The 19,492-nt window shown below is 46.9% G+C and overlaps 2 protein-coding genes, 1 long non-coding RNA gene and 1 other non-coding gene across 8 annotated transcripts in view; 2 read left to right on the top strand and 2 right to left on the bottom strand.

The window, feature by feature from the left end:
- The window catches only part of coro7 (coronin 7), a 262,730-nt gene that overhangs the window by 99,423 nt on the left and 143,815 nt on the right, over nucleotides 1–19,492 (bottom strand).
- The window catches only part of vasnb (vasorin b), a 46,856-nt gene that overhangs the window by 25,968 nt on the left and 1,396 nt on the right, over nucleotides 1–19,492 (top strand). For 3 of the 5 annotated variants that reach the window (XM_042318192.1, XM_042318193.1, XM_042318194.1), the window contains one exon: nucleotides 16,110–19,492. This exon is cut by the window's right edge and continues 1,396 nt beyond it. In XM_042318192.1, the coding sequence (XP_042174126.1) occupies nucleotides 16,146–18,218 (2,073 nt within the window). In that variant the 5' untranslated portion in view covers nucleotides 16,110–16,145 and the 3' untranslated portion in view covers nucleotides 18,219–19,492. Of the gene's footprint in view, nucleotides 1–5,134; nucleotides 5,256–16,109 lie in introns of all 5 variants that reach the window. The other 2 variants (XM_042318190.1, XM_042318191.1) reach the window with 1 other exon arrangement.
- trnat-ugu lies at nucleotides 785–858 on the bottom strand. Its single transcript has one exon. It is a non-coding gene; the product is annotated as a tRNA-Thr (tRNA).
- LOC121845918 lies at nucleotides 10,753–13,793 on the top strand. The gene is made up of 2 exons (XR_006082852.1): nucleotides 10,753–12,756; nucleotides 12,813–13,793. It is a non-coding gene; the product is annotated as an uncharacterized LOC121845918 (long non-coding RNA).

Genomic DNA, 19,492 nt, shown 5'->3' with positions numbered 1-19,492 from the left:
TGAACACTGTGGCACCTTCCTGCTCCCCAACAAGCCATCAAATCCTGACTCCTCAACCCCCTACCACCTCAAAGGAAGAGCCATCAGTGAGAGAGAGCGAGAGGGAAAGAAAAAGGAAGAGAGAGAGAGAAAAAGGGAGAGAGGGGGAGAGAAAGGAAGAGAGAGAGAGAAAAAGGGAGAGAGGGGGAGAGAAAGGAAGAGAGAGAGAGAAAAAGGGAGAGGGGGAGAGAAAGGAAGAGAGAGAGAGAAAAAGGGAGAGAGGGGGAGAGAAAGAGGTCTCCCACAGAAAGGCGTCTACATCGGTTTGCCTTTTTACGCCACATTGGCATGTGACAGATGGTGCTCAGGTCAAGCAGAGTGGTCTCCAAGGCTTGGGGTCAGCGTGTATGGGTCAGATAGTAAAGAGGCCAGGGGGCTAGTAGCTGTTTAAAGCTGACTGACCTGGGAACAGGAGCAAACCAGCCTTCTAGGACCAGAGCCAGTCTCTGAAGAATAGTCACAATCTAAATCAGATCCAGAGTCAGAAAACCAAGTGTATCAGTTGTAATTTGAGCACAGAGAGGCTAGTGTTTTACTTTATAGTAGCTGTCCCTAACTGACCTCAGACCTGCGTGTTAGCATTCTAATCTAATTGTGTTCATTATCTAGTAATTATATTTCTATGTCCCTGACTGACATACAGTGTATGACTGGGGCAGGACAGTGTTGTACATTTGAGTCATTGAGCAGACACTCTTATCCAGAACCACTTACAGTAGTGAGTGCATACATTTGTTCTCATACTGGTCCCCCGTGGGAATCAAACCCACAACCCTGGCGTGACAAGCACCATGCTCTACCAACTGAGCTACAGGGGACTCCATAACCAGAGACAGTCTCTATCTGAAGAATAGTCCCAGTTTAAATCTGATCTAGAATCAGATCAGGAAACCAGTTTTTTTCCCACTAGACAGAGACAGGTGTTAGGGTATGGGATCAAACGTTAGTTCAAAACCCATCATAAAGGAAACGAGGATACAGACCTATCCATTGTTCTGGTCTCTGCACACTTTGTATGAATGAGATATTTTTGTATGGTAAAGATCAGACGCCTAATGGGCTAGTCTCTCACCACGTGTCTGTATTAAAGAGCTGTGATTGGATAATCAGCCAATTGACCACAGGGATGGTAGGTGTGTAACAGAGGGCTGCTTTGTGTCCATGTGAGTGGGTTGTGACCTCACTGATTTTATTAGTCAGAAAGTTCAAGGGTCACAGGGCTGGGTCACCTCATCAGTGCTGACTGAGGGAGGCAACGGCAGCCATGTGTCAATACCTATACGATCTGCAAAGAGCAAGACAGAGAGTTAGTGTGTGTGTGAATCTCATCCAAGGGGATCTTGTCGGGCATCTAGAATCCCTTCCTCTGCAGTATGTTTAGAGAAAGAAAGGAGAGGAAATAGACAACTTTTCCTTTAGGATTTAAACTGAACCTCAGACCTTAAAGCTCAGAGGCGGTATAGACCTCTGCAAACACAGACTATTGTCTGGCCTGGCCATCGTCTGCCTCTCTTCTCCTCTCCCGGCCTCGCTCCCTGGGAATGGAGCAGCCAAGGCAGCTCTGAAGCGCGGAGGATTTAACCTGGGTTGAGTTGTACATACACACTTTGGAGGTGTTGGGTTTGGAAATGCCCTGGAGGAGTGCAGAAAGTGTACCTGTTGTGGCGGTGGGGCCGGTAGGTGGGCAGGAGGCTCAGGGGTGTGTGTGTGTTTCTGTCTCTGCATGTGTGCATGCGATGGGTGTGTGCCTGTGTCAAACAGGCCCCGTTATCTGTCCTGTCTTGGTGGAGGGTTACACAAAGGACACAGTCACTTTAGCAGCAGTGGAAACAGCCAATCTGACTCTGACCCCTGACCTCTAGGAATAGTAATATGGCTCATTGCTCTCAAGTCTTTGTTTTCCTGGCAGGTGATGGTTATCTAATGAGATGTATTAGTTAGGCCAGGACTTCCCAAACCTCTCCTCAAGCACCCCTAGCCATTCCATCTATGTTATGTGTTTCAGTATAAGCACATCTGATTGGTCAACCAATCACCAAGCACTTCATTAGTTGATTCAGGTGTGCTAGTCCTTGAATACATCCAATCAGTGGAAATGTCGAGGGTTTAGGAAACACTTCATTAGGAAGAAGAGATGACTGGCTACTAGGGAGTTACTAGGGAGAGAGAGAGTATGCTGAGTGCCTAGCTACTAGAGTCCTTTTATGCTGGGACCTTGTCTTTTAATGGAACAATGCTAGTAGTCTAGAGCATTAATAACAGTCTGATCTCCATTACTACAGAGCCTGAGATCAGTCATCCAGGGTATAACACTGTTACCCCTGTTAGATTCACTACAGCAGTGCAGCATCCCACTAGCATTGGGCTCAAGCAGTTTCTATGGATTTACTGCAGTGTACAGCACTAGGGACGTGTATACATAACAATCATAAATGATCACCTCAGCAGCCATGGGAACACTGGTGTGGAGGTCTATCTGCCCCCTGTGACCCCCTCCTCTTACCTCCATCCCCCTAGCTGCTGTCCTGTGAGATGAAACAGGAGCACCCCCACGCACCACCCATCCTAACTCCACTGTCAGTGCCCCCCTCCCCCTGACCACAGCTGGACCCTGTTACCCACAATGCACCAAGTAAGGGTCATCCCTCAACATGACAGCGCCATCCCATAAACCAGGGCCCCCCTAGACAGGTCAGAGAGCAGCAGATGATGAATGGGTAAAAGGAGGAAAGGGGATTATTGAGAGAAAATGGAGGGAGTAAAGTAGAACAGAAGAAACGAGAGGAGAGTTCTGGGGGAGTTTCTGAATTCTGACGGGTCAATCCATGAAGACACTGAAAACACTTATTGTTGATACCCCCGGATAGTTTGGTAAACTGAAACTCCACCTTTAAGTGTGGTGCACAGCCAATGAAAACATGTAGCTAGGTTAGTGAAGTATACAGCCAATGAAAACATGTAGCTAGGTTAGTGAAGTATACAGTCAATGAAAACATGTAGCTAGGTTAGTGAAGTATACAGCCAATGAAAACATGTAGCTATGTTAGTGAAGTATACAGTCAATGAAAACATGTAGCTATGTTAGTGAAGTATACAGCCAATGAAAACATGTAGCTAGGTTAGTGAAGTATACAGTCAATGAAAACATGTAGCTATGTTAGTGAAGTATACAGTCAATGAAAACATGTAGCTATGTTAGTGAAGTATACAGTCAATGAAAACATGTAGCTAGGTTAGTGAAGTATACAGTCAATGAAAACATGTAGCTAGGTTAGTGAAGTATACAGTCAATGAAAACATGTAGCTATGTTAGTGAAGTATACAGTCAATGAAAACATGTAGCTATGTTAGTGAAGTATACAGTCAATGAAAACATGTAGCTAGGTTAGTGAAGTATACAGTCAATGAAAACATGTAGCTAGGTTAGTGAAGTATACAGTCAATGAAAACATGTAGCTATGTTAGTGAAAACATGTATACAGTCAATGAAAACATGTAGCTAGGTTAGTGAAGTATACAGTCAATGAAAACATGTAGCTAGGTTAGTGAAGTATACAGTCAATGAAAACATGTAGCTAGGTTAGTGAAGTATACAGCCAATGAAAACATGTAGCTAGGTTAGTGAAGTATACAGCCAATGAAAATGTAGCATGTAGCTATGAAAACATTAGTGAAGTACACAGTCAATGAAAACATGTAGCTATGTTAGTGAAGTATACAGCCAATGAAAACATGTAGCTAGGTTAGTGAAGTATACAGTCAATGAAAACATGTAGCTATGTTAGTGAAGTATACAGTCAATGAAAACATGTAGCTAGGTTAGTGAAGTATACAGCCAATGAAAACATGTAGCTAGGTTAGTGAAGTACACAGTCAATGAAAACATGTAGCTAGGTTAGTGAAGTACACAGTCAATGAAAACATGTAGCTAGGTTAGTGAAGTACACAGTCAATGAAAATATGTAGCTAGGTTAGTGAAGTATACAGTCAATGAAAACATGTAGCTAGGTTAGTGAAGTATACAGTCAATGAAAACATGTAGCTAGGTTAGTGAAGTATACAGCCAATGAAAACATGTAGCTAGGTTAGTGAAGTATACAGTCAATGAAAACATGTAGCTAGGTTAGTGAAGTATACAGTCAATGAAAACATGTAGCTAGGTTAGTGAAGTATACAGTCAATGAAAACATGTAGCTAGGTTAGTGAAGTATACAGTCAATGAAAACATGTAGCTAGGTTAGTGAAGTACAGTCAATGAAAACATGTAGCTAGGTTAGTGAAGTATACAGTCAATGAAAACATGTAGCTAGGTTAGTGAAGTATACAGTATCATAATGTCAGCTTTGCTAACCACAGTGTTGTGCAACGTGTGTAATGCAATGCAGAGTATTTTTTACTTGTGTAAGAAATGTGCTGAAGTATTTATGATGTTGTGCACCGTTGGCCAGACATGTTTAACTTGCTGTTGAATCTATAAGGGTTGAGGAGGGAGGGGAGGGGGGAGGGGGGGGGAGGGAGAGGGAGGGGAGGGAGGGAGGGGAGGGAGGGAGGGAGGGAGCAGGAAAGTGTTGATGGAGAGGAGGAGGTAGAGACTAATATGAAAGAGACGGGGGAGGAAGAGAAAGAAATTGAAGAACTTGTTTTCCCTCTTCTGCAATACGATCAAGGCTTTCGGTAACCATGCCAAGTACACTTGCAGCTTGTTATCCAGTGAATGATAATAACAAATGGAAATTATAAACTGCTTTTCTCTCCCAAGGTGCAATGCAACCTAGTAGTAAGCAGAGATAGATCTTGACATCGGAGAAAGCACAGTTGGCGAAGAATCTTCAGTCTGACACAAATAACATTCTGTCCTTTCTGACTTTACTAGAACCAGCCTTACAGAGAATTCAGTCAAAGATGAATCTGGCAATATAGAGAATAGAGAGAAGAAAAGGAAGGAGGGGTAATGATTTTACAACATCTGTCAGGGACAATGAACCTCTGGCAGCCACAGTATCTTTGTAGTGGTGTGAAGGGGGGGTTATGGGGCAATACAGTGAAACGAACTTTGCAAGCTGCTGCACACAACCCTCTCTCTGGTATATTTCAGGCCCACCACAAGAAAAGGGCCTGCTCAGGACACATCCCAACATGCTATCCCAGCTCTCACTACCAGCCTGATGGATGTCAGGAGTTCTTATTCCTTCAAACGGGTGCTAAATGAATATCAGGTCTGCTTCGCCTTCACATCCAGCCTTTCTCACTAGGCTCTGATGTTTAATCTTCCTCTCCCTCTCTTTCTCTCCCTCCATCTCCCTCTCTTTCTCTCATTGACCCCCGTTGTCTGAGATTGATGGTTTTGACCGAGTCTGCCCCCTGCTAGGACAGCGTGAGGGCCGTACCATTAGAGAACCGCAGCCAGGGGAATGAGGGAAAGATGACACAGTGTTAAGATCGTAGAAGTGACGGGGGATCAAATTACCGCTCTGTGGGGGGTCAAATGGAGCTAGATGTGATTTAGTAGATGTCTGCAGTGAGCACACACACACACACACACACACACACACACACACACACACACACACACACACACACACACACACACGGCCCTGTCCTTTCACTGGAGATAAGGGCTCTTGACATTGGGCCCTGGGCCTGGGAGGCCCTGTGAAGCTGTAATTGCTGAGGCTTCACGACTCTCTATCATGCAGGCTAGACCTTTAAACCCATCTCAGCCCTCCACCTGACTGACGAGTGACAGGACCGACCCTTCTTTCTGTTTCTCCTAGCTTGTTGGACCTTTCTTTTCCATCCCTCTCTCCTTTTGGTTCCCCCTGTTTTCCTCTATGTCTTGAGAAGAAAGAGAGGGATGGAGAGCGAGAGAGCAGGGAGAGAGAGAAAGGCCTTTCATTTCTCCGCTCCTCTTCATTCACATTTTCAGCCACATGTCCTTCTTGCACAGTGTTACACAAAGACGTTGCCATGCATCCTCTCCTCTACCACAGCGTAGCTAGGCTAGCTCCTGGCCTGAAGCACCAGCAGTGCCACACATTCATCATCTTTTTATAATAGATACGGTCAAATTCAAACCCAGAGAGCACAGAGGTTATAACTCTAGTTGTGTAATGAGAGTAGGAACAAAGAAAGCCCTACTCCCATAGAGATACATGTTGTTATATACTGTAAGTCCTCTCTAGTGTTCTGTGTCATTCTGTGCTGACTCCATCCAAACATACAGTCAAGTCCCTAGTCTGTTGAGATTTTCCCCGTTTTTCTTGGGAAATATATAGCTTTCCTAAAGGGGAAACGTCCTCTTAATCTAACGTTGCAAGGGCCGAGTGTGTGTTTGTAGATGAGACTCGGAGGAAGCTCCCTTTCAAACTCAGCTGCTGCACATCTCAGGAATGTTTCAAGTTTAAACAGAGAGGAGGCAAAGAGCGGTGGAGACAGCAGAGAGGAAATGACAAGCCTGAGGAGGAGAGAAGCTGACGCTCAACGGCTGCATTCCTCCCAGGATGACAGCAGACCTGGGTTCAACCACTGTCCCAAATCTTACAAATACTTTGAGCGTTTGCCTTGGAGTGCCAGGTGGGCGTGGTTTTCACTTTTAGGACTTTTCTGTAGTATTTGAAATGATTTGAAATAGTATTTGAACCCAGGTGTGGAACCGACATGACTCTGTGTGTCAGGTGGTTGAGGCTCTATTCTCTACATTTCTATCTGCTCTGAATGTGTCACCTTTTATTTTTATTTCACCTTTATTTAACCAGGTTTAACCAGGTAGGCTAGTTGAGAACAAGTTCTCATTTACAACTGCGACCTGGCCAAGATAAAGCAAAGCAGTGTGACACAGACAACACAGTTACACAATAAATAGGCCATAGTGGCGAAATAATTACAATATAGCAATTAAACATTGGTGTGATAGATGTGCAGAAGATGAGTGTGCAAGTAGAGATACTGAGGTGCAAAGGAGCAAAATAAATAAAATAACAGTATGGGGGATGAGGTAGTTGGATGGGCTATTTACAGATGGGCTATGTACAGGTGCAGTGATCTGTGAACTGCTCTGACAGCTGGTGCTTAAAGTTAGTGAGGGAGGTAGAGTCTCCAGCTTCAGTGAGTTTTGCAGTCCGTTCCAGTCATTGGCAGCAGAGAACTGGAAGGAAAGGCGGCCAAAGGAGGAATTGGCTTTGGGGGTGACGAGTGAAATATACCTGCTGGAGCGCGTGCTACCGGTGGGTGCTACTATGGTGACCAGTGAGCTGAGATAAGGCGGGGCTTTAACTAGCAAAGACTTATAGATGACCTGGAGCCAGTGGGTTTGGCGACGAATATGTAGCGAGGGCCAGCCAACGAGAGCATACAGGTCGCAGTGGTGGGTAGTATATGGGGCTTTGGTGATAAAATGGATGGTACTGTGATAGACTGCATCCAGTTTGCTGAGTAGAGTGTTGGAGGCTATTTTGTAAATTCACCGAAGTCAAGGATCGGTAGGACGGTCAGTTTTACAAGGGTATGTTTGGCAGCATGAGTGAAGGATGCTTTGTTGTGAAATCGGAAGCCTGCCCCAGCCTCATGGCTCCCTCTCTGCCTGCCCCAGCCTCATGGCTCCCTCTCTGCCTGCCCCAGCCTCATGGCTCCCTCTCTGCCTGTCCCAGCCTCCATGGTTCCCTCTCTGCCTGTCCCAGCCTCCATGGTTCCCTCTCTGCCTGTCCCAGCCTCCATGCCTCCCTGCCTCAGCCTCATGGTTCCCTCTCTGCCTGCCTCAGCCTCATGGTTCTGCCTGCCTCAGCCTCATGGCCCCTCTGCCAGCCTCCAGCCTCATGGTTCCCTCTCTGCCTGCCTCAGCCTCATGGTTCCCTCTCTGCCTGCCTCAGCCTCATGGTTCCCTCTCTGCCTGCCTCAGCCTCATGGTTCCCTCTCTGCCTGCCTCAGCCTCATGGTTCCCTCTCTGCCTGCCCCAGCCTCATGGCTCCCTCTGGGCTATCAGATTCTCTGCACCCTGGTCAGAATGAGGCACAGTAAAATAAACATAGACCCCAGAGAGCAAGAATCACAACATTGGGTTTCTTAGGAAAATATTCCAAACTTCATCTACATAGCTGCCCTCCTTACGTCTCTCTCGCATCCTTTCATGTCGGCCTCCCCTCTCTCTCCACCTCTCCCGACACTCATACCTCCATCTATACCGCATGGCTCCCTTGATCTTGTGTATTCTGGCCCTGCTCCCCTACACCCGTCCCCCGTCTCTTGCCTGTATCCTCCAGCACCTGATTGGCTTCCTCTGTTCAGGGAGAGGTGTGATTGGCTGATGTTTGTCTTGTACCGCTTCAGACACATACCACACAAATGCATACTGCTGTATGTGTCTATGTTGTGACAGACCTGGGTTCAAATAGGATTTGTTTTCTTTTAAATACTTTGGGTATTTGATTGAGTCTGCCTGGAGTGCCAGATGATCGGGGATTGCACTTTAGGGACTATTCCATTGGTTCCATTGCGCCAGGCAAGCTTGCAAAATGTCTGTTTTACCATCCTTCAACTGTTGCTGGAGTTTCCCTTTCCCCAGCCTTCATCCCCCGTTATTCTTTCCCCTTTTCTCTTTTCTCTACACACAGCACATCCATCCAGCACATCCATCCAGCCACACAGCACATCCATCCAGCCACACAGCACACCCATCCAGCCACACAGCACATCCATCCAGCCACACAGCACACCCATCCAGCCACACAGCAGATCCATCCAGCCACACAGCACATCCATCCAGCCGCACAGCAGATCCATCTAGCCACACAGCAGATCCATCCAGCCACACAGCACAGCAGATCCATCCAGCCACACAGCAGATCCATCCAGCCACACAGCACAGCAGATCCATCCAGCCACACAGCAGATCCACCAGCCACACAGCAGATGCATCCAGCCACACAGCACAGCAGATCCATCCAGCCACACAGCAGATCCATCCAGCCACACAGCACAGCAGATCCATCCAGCCACACAGCAGATCCATCCAGCCACACAGCACAGCAGATCCATCCAGCCACACAGCAGATCCATCCAGCCACACAGCAGATCCATCCAGCCACACAGCAGATCCATCCAGCCACACAGCAGATCCATCCAGCCACACAGCAGATCCATCCAGCCACACAGCAGATCCATCCAGCCACACAGCAGATCCATCCAGCCACACAGCAGATCCATCCAGCCACACTCTCTTCTCTGTCTTTCCATCTACCTCTTCATCATTTCCCAACCCTGTAATACTACCAGCCTTCCTGCTTTTTATTATAGGCTGTATATCAGAAGAGCCCGGGTTCATGTCTCTCTGTTGACTTTATGGCTGAACCGAAGGAAAAACTCAAGCCACATTTTAGAAACTTCCGCAAAGGCACACATAAGCCGAATGAAGTCATAGTTAAGAACCTGCTAGTAGAAAACTCTATTTCAGTTAGAATAACTTTCTTCTCCAGTGAGGGAAGTTCTATACACATGTAATGTAGAAGAGCAGTTCAGACGGACCACCAGCTACATGAGCACGGGCAGAAATCCATTACAACCCACTGAATTCCATTATCAGTCCATTTAAATGTGTTCCCCCAGGCGTTGTGTTTAAACCCATGGGATAACTGTGACCTCTCACCCCTACTACCCATTACACTGTGGTCAAATGGCAGACTGTACCTCCATCAGATGCTATCTTCAATGTCTGAATGAGATTTTCCAGAAACACTTACTAGGCCTATACCTAATGCTGATTAAGTCCAACACAGTACTTTTTGCATTGTTGGCAAAAAGAAAAGCTAAGTTAGTAGTTTTTGCACTGTTGGCAGAAGTTAAGAGGTATTTCTCACGGAGTTAGCAGGTGTTGGCTGTTGATAGCTGTTAGTGAGTTAGCTGCTGGCTACTTTGCTATCCTGACCCAATGGCACAATACTAAAGCTACTTTATTGGTGTTTGGCTGTATAACAACACATCTCTGCCCAGCCTTGGCTTTAACATGTAATGACTTGGAACATAACAATAGGCATGTGTAGCTCAGGGAATGCATCCAAGATATTACCATTATACCTCTCTTCTTTAACGTACAGGGGGAAAAACATTTTCATATCAAGGGTTATGATTTCCAGGAGGAGTGGAAAGAGAAAAGAGAGGTATGCTGAAAGAGGAGGAAGATACATACCACAGTGGTGGCGTGATGTGAAGGGATGATACTGGGCTAGGAACTAACTTTCATGGCCTTTGTCCCGTCCCCCCCCGCCTTCCTCTTTCCCCTGCCTCCCAGCCCTTACATCTCCTCTCCAACTCTTGACATTCGAGGCAGTGTTTTTCAGTAAAGAAAATGTACAAGCGAAATAAAGAGCAGCAAAAGAGAGGCAGGGAAACTCCAGAGGGGGGAAACAGATCGCAGATATGCAGTGGAAGTGGAACTCGGTGGCTCCGTTTCAACCGTAATATCTACTTGGCACAAGCCCTGTGCATTTCTGCTAGTTTTATACGGCCGCAACTAAAACCGGCTTTTGGAGGAAAAGATCGCATGGCTGCCAGTGAATTAATGAAACGCCAGCCGCAAGAATGCAAAAAACCTGATCTGTTTCCTTCTGCAAAGTTCATCATATGTCATGGCCATCATCAGCAGGGGCTCAGTGATTATAACAGTTGTATTACACACAGGCTCATACAGCTTGTGTTACCTGCTGAGAATAGGAGCTACAACGAGACAGAACAGAGAGAGAGTGAGGGATAAAGGTGAAGATGATGATGGTTCATTCATCGTTAGAGAGACAAGGAAGCAGAGCTAACTTTTCGGACAGATAAACTTGGATAAAGGATTTCCAGACTCTGGGAACAACGTGGCAGTGGCACACAACAAAACAACCAGATTATTCTTCAATGTGACGCAGAAGCAACTAGACCAAGTTGAATCAATTCAATCAGTAATGAACTAGAACAGTGTGATTAGCTGTAAGATTATGACTTGTTGTGGGCAGGCGGCTACAGTATGACCTAGTGCAGGATGTGATCATGTGTCTCTCTGCAGGCAAAAGACTCATTTATCAAAGAGTTAGATAGAGGAACCTTGAGAATGACAGGCAATGTTTGGAAAAAGTGGAAGGGCGCAAGTTACCGTAACCATGGTGGCGCTATCTCTGTAGCTCAGGGATGTGTTTTCAGATGGGAGAGTGTGATCTCTGCCTCACAATGTTGCTACAAGGTTGCAGCAAAGTTGTGCATTGGCTGAACGGGTGGGTCAGTGCTACAAGTGAGTAACGACAGACAGCGAGGCGGAAAGGAAAATGAATATGGGAAAGTCTCAGTCATTGTCGAGGACGTTTTTAGTGTTGTACTCTTTCAACCCCTCAAGCACCTCAGAACAGAGTTCTCTGGGAGTATTATGGGTACATTTGTCAGGACAAACCCTACAATACAAGAAGAATCCAGGTCGTACCCCAAACAGGAACCAGTACCATTAAAATAGAGCTTAAGAAACTCCCTTAAGTGAACAAATTCAACCTGAAGGTGTCTACAATTTCCACTCACACAGCGAGCAGCCCCCCCCACAATCAACTTAAATCATGACATTTTTTGTAAATGTTGAAACCTGCTTTCCAAATAAAAGCAGAATTAAAGAGGAAGTAAAACCACTGCAGGTGGAGAAAAGGAATAGTTGAATATAAATCAGATGATTGTGTCTGCGTGGCTCATGTTTAAAGGGAGAGAAAATAATGGCCACCGTCGCAGTCTCCCTGCAGTGTCCAATAAAACTAAGCTTGGCGTATTTCACCCCGACATGAACTGCGGATATTAAACCCCCCCACACTGTCCTTATAAGCCCAGAGAGCGAGAGAGAGACAGGTAGGGAGGGAGAGAAAGAGAGAAGTAGGGAGAGAGAGAGAGAGAGAAAGGTAGGGAGGGAGAGAAAGAGAGAAGTAAGGGAGAGAGAGAGAGAGAAAGGTAGGGAGGGAGAGAAAGAGAGAAGTAGGGAGAGAGAGAGGGAGAAGGGGAGGACAGAAGGAAGGAAGAAAGATTGAAAATCTGTATTTTACTCTCTCCTCGCTCAAGGCCACTAACCCGTGCGATTACTCCTTGGAACGAAGGATGATAAACGTCTTCAATGACTCACTTGAGCGGCTCATCTTCCCTTTATATGCCATCCATTCCCCCTCTTTCTTTCCTCCCTTCCCTCGCTCTCTTTCAACTCAAGTCTAAGTTATGTGATCTTACAGGTGTCCTGTCTCGGGCCTGAATATGCTGGGTCTCAAGTGAATCCGGGGTGTAAATTACTTGACATGCCCATCTGACACTATCCTCTCTTTGGATACAAAAGCGCCTCTCTCAGCATCTCTGAGTTTCTACTGTATTTCTCAGATGTGTTTAGTAAGGAGCGTTGGCCAAAGTTTTGAGTAATGACAATATTCTAATGTTAGGTGATTTATACTGAGCGTTTGTCAGGAAAGCAGCTCCAGGATATCGATAACGACAAGTTTAGAGCACTGCAAGCTAAATCACAGACAGATGCATGCACACATGCACTATATCATATATCACATAATTACAGTCACAAACAGAGAATTGGTACAGTTGTAAAAGTGGAGAAATGAGAGGGAAACAAGGAGCAGTTTGTACTGCAGCATTAAGACTTGTTCTGTTTTACACTGAGACACAGAATCACACACACTTGCTCTCATGTCAATCCTCCAGATCAAATGTTTTTTGTCACAGGTATAAAACAGCTAACAGCAGGTATAAAACAGCAGGTACAAAACCACCAACAGCAGGTATAAAACAGCTAACAGCAGGTATAAAACAGCTAACAGCAGGTATAAAACCACTAACAGCAGGTATACAACAGCTAACATCAGGTATAAAACAGCTAACAGCAGGTATAAAACCACAAACAGCAGGTATACACTAGCTAACATCAGGTATTAAACAGTTAACAGCAGGTAAAAAAACACTAACAGCAGGTAAAAAACCACCAACAGCAGGTATAAAACAACTAACAGCAGGTATTAAACAGTTAACAGCAGGTATAAAACCACTAACAGCAGGTATAAAACCGCTAACAGCAGGTATAAAACCGTTAACAGCAGGTATTAAACCACTAACAGCAGGTATAAAACCGTTGACAGCAGGCATAAAACCGTTGACAGCAGGTATAAAACCACTAACAGCAGGTATAAAACCATTGACAGCAGTTATAAAACCACTAACAGCAAGTATAAAACCACTAACGGCAGGTATAAAACCACTAACAGCAGGTATAAACCGTTAACAGCAGGTATAAAACCACTAACAGCAGGTATAAAACCACTAACAGCAGGTATAAACCCACTAACAGCAGGTATAAACCGTTAACAGCAGGTATAAAACCGTTAACAGCAGGTATAAAACCGTTAACAGCAGGTATAAAACCGTTAACAGCAGGTATAAAACCGTTAGCAGGTATACAACAGTTAACAGCAGGTATAAAACCGTTGATAGCAGGTATACAACAGTTAACAGCAGGTATAAAACCATTAACAGCAGGTATAAAACCGCCAACAGCAGGTATAAAACCACTAACAGCAGGTATAAAACCACTAACAGCAGGTATAAAACCGTTAACAGCAGGTATAAACCGTTAACAGCAGGTATAAAACCGTTGATAGCAGGTATACAAAGTTAACAGCAGGTATAAAACCATTAACAGCAGGTATAAAACCGCTAACAGCAGGTATAAAACCACTAACAGCAGGTATAAAACCACTAACAGCAGGTATACAACAGTTAACAGCAGGTATAAAACCGCTAACAGCAGGTATAAAACCGCTAACAGCAGGTATAAAACCACTAACAGCAGGTATAAAACCACTAACAGCAGGTATAAAACCACTAACAGCAGGTATAAAAGGTGTAGTGAAATGCTAACACGCTATCTCCCTCAACAATGCAGTACAATATCCATATCAATAATAATAGAAAAGTTGAATCTAAAATAATAAGTCAGAGGAAGGTAGTATCCATAGTAATAAAACAGATCTAATAAGATATACAGTATAGATGAATGTGTAATGATCAAGTAGAACTGTGTTCCAAATGTAAAGTGGTTAGTGTCTTTAAGCAGTTGAATAGAAGTATCAAATTCAACAGCAGTGTTGACTGTGTGTGTGTGTGTGTGTGTGTGTGTGTGTGTGCAAGGGTTGGACGTGTGGAGAGTCAGTGTAAACAGTCTCTACGGTGCAGTTCTGAGCAGGTAAACAGCTAGGGTTAGTTGTTCAACAGTCTGATGGCCTGTTGGTCCGAGACCCGATGCTCCGTTATCATTTGCCAGATGGTAACAGTCCGTGGCTTGGGTGACTGGAGTTCTTGACAGGCTTCATCGCCTCCCTCAGACATCGTAATCTGAACAATTTGTGTGTGTGTTTGTCTGTAACGTGGTTTCACAGGCTAAAGAGTTTGTCGTAAACATGGAGAAAATGGTTAAATGTGCTTCCCGTTCAACCACAGTGTGTGGAGAACTGTAAATGGTAGTGGGTGGACTGTACAGACCCTGAGAGAGAGAGACAGACAGACAGACACACAAAGAGAGAGAGAGACAGACAGACACAGAGAGAGAGAGAGAGAGACAGACAGACAGACAGACAGACACAGAGAGAGAGACAGACAGAGAGAGAGAGAGAGACAGACAGACACAGAGAGAGAGACAGACAGACACAGAGAGAGAGAGACAGACAGACAGACACAGAGAGAGAGACAGACAGACAGACAGAGAGAGAGAGACAGACAGACAGACAGACAGAGAGAGAGAGACAGACAGACAGACAGACAGAGAGAGAGAGAGAGAGACAGACAGACAGACAGACAGACAGACAGACAGACAGACAGACAGACAGACAGAGAGACAGACAGACAGACACAGAGAGAGAGAGACAGACAGACAGACAGACAGACACAGAGAGATAGAGATAGAACCAGGACAGGGAAGGAAGGAAGGGGACACACAGAGAGAGGGAGACAGACAGACACAGAGAGACAGACAGACATACCTAGAGAGAGTGAGAGACAGAGAGACACATAAATGTGTTTACCAGTCCACAGCACCAAGTACTACCAGGACCTACATATAGCAAGGTTTATGTTAATGAAGCAGCTACCAAACCTGCTACCACAGTAACTAACAATATGCTTGAGGAAAACACCTCAGAACGGAAAACAACATCCAAGATCCACTGTGTCTGATACAATATTATCAAGTTCAAGTCACCTTGGTCAGAGTGTGGCTACATTAGATTGCTACTCTCTATCTAAGGGAACTTTCTTTCCCCTGAGTCCAGTGGAAAATGACTCAAAGCCCTGAGGTCACTGCCGTACCACGGCCCATTGTTTGAAGAGCCCTGTGTCAAGAGACCACGTCTTTGATCCTTCATGTGTGCTCAGACGACGATAATAACGGCACATATTGTGCTAACCACATGAAAAAAGAGAAACTAATACATCAAAGATCTATACAGATTTGTGACGCATTATACAGATCTGAAGGGTAGTTATAGTACAGAATTGCTGTATATCTCAATTTAGCCCTTCTACACCTCTATGTCCTATACTTCTAGGTTGTCTCTATGTCCTATACTTCTAGGTTGTCTCTATGTCTTACATCTCTAGGCTGTCTCTATGTCCTGTACTTCTAGGGTGTCTCTATGTTCTACACATCTAGGGTGTGTCGATGTCCTAAACTTCAGGTTGTCTCTATGTTCTACATCTCTAGGTTGTCTTTATGTCCTATAATTCTAGGTTGTCTCTATGTCCTACATCTCTAGGTTGTCTCTATGTCCTACACTTCAGGTTGTCTATATGTTCTACATCTCTAGGTTGTCTTTATGTCCTATAATCCTAGGTTGTCTCTATGTCCTACATCTCTAGGTTGTCTCTATGTTCGACACCTCTAGGTTGCCTTCCTTTCCCATGTCCTTCACAGTTTCCAGCAAGACATGACAAAGATAAGACTGTCTGTCTGTGTATATCTATTACCCAGTGGCCCTGCATTTAAAGCATCACTTTCTATAGCTGACCTTGTCCTTGATCTGTCCTTTCAGGCTGAGAGAGGAGACAAGAGTGACTCCAGTGGCACCATGAAGGCCTTCTTCCTCCCCCCGCTGACGCCCTTCCTCCTTCTTCTCTTGCTCCGGCTCCCTGGCAGGACTCTGGCCAGCGACTGTCCCCAGGACTGCACCTGCTCCACCCCAGAATCCATCTTCTGTTTCCAGCGCCGCTCTGCCACAATGCCCCATGGCGTCCCGGAACCCACCAAGAACCTCTACCTCTTCGCCAACGGCATCGAGACCCTGGCGGAGGAAGACTTTGTGGGCATGGAGAGCCTGGAGATGCTGGATCTGAGTCAGAACAAAGTCACGGTACTGCCTGACCGGGTGTTTGAGCCTCTGACTTCCCTGAGGAACTTGGACCTCTCAGCCAACCAGATCACCCATCTGTCAGAGGAGAGCTTTGCGGGCATGGCCCTACTGGAGAGGCTGTACCTCTACAGCAACCACATCCGGACTATACACCCTGCCGCCTTCCATGGCCTGGAGCAGCTGCTGGAGCTCAAGCTGCAGGGAAACCAGCTCACCTCGCTCCCCGCCCTAGCCATGCCCAGACTGCTGCTGCTGGACCTCCGCTTCAACACCCTCCCATCCCTGGGGTCAGCCGACCTCCAGATGCCCAACCTGGAGTCTCTGAAGCTGGCCGGCCTGGGCCTCGAAAGCCTGAACGAGGACCTGATGGCCAGCCTGGGGAACCTCCACGAACTGGACATCTCTGGCAACGAGCTGGGCTCCTTCCCCCTGGCGCTGAGGGAGGCCCAGGGCCTGATCTACCTGAGCCTGGCCGGGAACCCCATGGGCCCACTGAAGCTGGAGGACCTGAAGAACCTGAGCGAGCTTCAGGAGTTGGACATCAGCAACCTGAGTCTGCAGGGCTTGCCTGACGGGTTCGCACAGCTTTTCCCTCACCTGACTAAGCTGACGGTGGCAGAGAACCCTTTCAACTGCCTGTGCACCCTGGCCTGGTTTCCCGGGTGGCTCAGGAACCAGGGGGTGACTCTGGGCAGGACGGAGGAGACCCGCTGCCACTTCCCTCCCCTCAATGCTGGGAAGGTGCTGGAGAGGCTGGAGCACAGGGAGTTTGGCTGCCCCACCACCACTACTGTCACCGCTAGCACAGTCAGAACCAGCACCACCATGCCCCCTCCAGTCACCACCCTGCCTAGCACCTCCCCAGCCATCCCTGGACCAGGGCCCAGTAAGGAGGACACCTCAACTGGGACAGACAGCCAGCCCCCCGTCCCTGCCTCTCCCAGCAGCAGCAGCCAAGACCCAGAGGTGGACTTCTTCTGCCCCTCCCAGACCTGCTTGAATGGGGGCACCTGTCGGCTGGACGGGCAAGGCCATCTGGAGTGCACCTGCCCTCGTGGCTTCTACGGCACCTATTGCGAGAACCGCCACCACTCCCACCCCCCTCCCGATCAGGACCACAATGACAACAACAATTACATTTCCGCGGCAACTGTCACCGCCGATGCCCCCGACATCAGCTCGCGCCTGGTGACCAGCTCCTCCATCCTGCTGGACCTGCACCGCTACATCAAGGTCCGGCCCTACATCCGCGGTATCCGTCTGACATACCGCAACCTGTCGGGGCCCGACCGGCGTCCCATGCAGCTCAGCGTGCCCGCTTCCTACCCGGAATACACCCTGAGGGGGCTGCGGCCCAACTCCACCTACACAGTGTGCGCCAGCCCGCTGGGCGACCTCAGCGGTGGGGACAGCGTCTGCACGGTGGCCCACACAGCGGCCCAGCAGCACACTGCCACAGGGAGGCAGGTGGAGGACAAGAGGCTGACCACCATGCTGGTGCCGGCTCTGGCCATCCTGCTGCTCCTAGTCCTGATTGCAGCCGCCGTGGGGATGGTGTGCTACATGAGGAGGAAACGGGCCAAGGGCCACCTGGATCTGGAATGTGAGCCAGCCCAGCTGGAGCTGGAGGGAGTCAAGGCTGGTTCCAACATTGGAGGGGCGATGCCCCAAAAGCAGCCGGAGCCGGCTGTGGTTCAAAATGGCGGCCTGGAGTACGAGGTGCTGCTAATACAGGATCATTGCTCGCCGAACAACAACATGGCTCTCTCTCATAAGCCCTCTTATTTCTGACGCCCATCTCTGTTGCTACTCAGACCCAGAGGGTCAGACTAAATACCTCTAGCTACTCATTCCCTCACGGACTAGACACCAGCTAGAGTTGTTGGTGACAGTGGAGGAGAAAGAGAGGACCGGCCAGCCATGTGTCAGCAATTGAGAAACAGAACCAATATTAAACTGTGCAGACATTAAAATATGTTTGAAAGGATTATTTAAAAATAAGGGAGCCTTTTAAAGTGCCTTTATTCTTATTTCCACACCTCCTGCTTTGTTTCTACAATCACATTGCTGGACTGGCGCCCCGCGGCTCGCTACTGAGTGTGCCCACTCTCCACAGCAGGTCAAAGGTCAAGCGAGACTGGGCCAGGCAGAGAGACATCAGGGTAGTGACCTAATCCCTGCTGTGTCTACTCTAAAATGGGGTCTGCACTGAAATGGGGGTGTATTGCTGTGCACCCCTTGTGATACCTGAACTATGTAAAAAGAGTATAAGCAATTATTTTGCTCCGTAGCACCTCAGCACTACCCCCAGTGGCGCTTGCTGTGAATGACATCCGAGTCACCAAATGAAGAGAACTTTTTCCAGTAATTGAAAAGCAAGGTGCCTGACATTTATCATGCTTTGTTTCAGCTCTATTGCTTAGTGAAGTTGTACTTTTTTTGTTGTGTTTGTAAATGTTTTTATACTCTTGCTGTTGTTGTTGTTCTGTAAGTATGTGACTGTTACCACCCTTCATCCCCCCTTAACTGCTTGTGATTTAACAGACAGATTAAACCCCAGATTCAAATCTTTGAAGATTAAAACTCGTTTGTACCAGCGAAGTCAATCAAAGGCTTTACCCTACGAATGTCAGACAGTCTAAGCAGCTGTAAGTCTCGTACTAAATCCCCTCTCCATTCTCTGGCCCTCAACCCCGCCCCGCCCCCCACACAAAAAGCACCGATAAACAGTTTCAGTTGGCTGAAACCTTAACATTTGTTTCTGTGCTGCAGCGAACTTCAAGCATCCCCTGAGCCTGCCTCAGATCAACCACACACACATGATTACCACAGAGAGGAGAAGGGGGGAAAATAAACAGTTCATTTCTAAAGGCTTTATTAATTGTTTATGTCCCCAAGAGGGAACACAGTTACTTCAGTAAACCGCAATTCACAAGAACGCACTTGTTAGCCTAGCTTAGCCTAGCCTCTCAGAGAGAGATGCTTGTGGATTTCCCTCAGGCAGAATTAGCCTCTATGGTGCTTTGTTGTGCACCATTAACTGGTCTTTGGAAAAAGAGGGTCCC

The sequence above is a fragment of the Oncorhynchus tshawytscha genome, unplaced genomic scaffold (assembly GCF_018296145.1).
Source record: "Oncorhynchus tshawytscha isolate Ot180627B unplaced genomic scaffold, Otsh_v2.0 Un_contig_8974_pilon_pilon, whole genome shotgun sequence".
NCBI lineage: Eukaryota > Metazoa > Chordata > Actinopteri > Salmoniformes > Salmonidae > Oncorhynchus > Oncorhynchus tshawytscha.
Note: the sequence above shows the minus strand (reverse complement) of the source record. Positions and strands in the feature narration are given on the sequence as shown.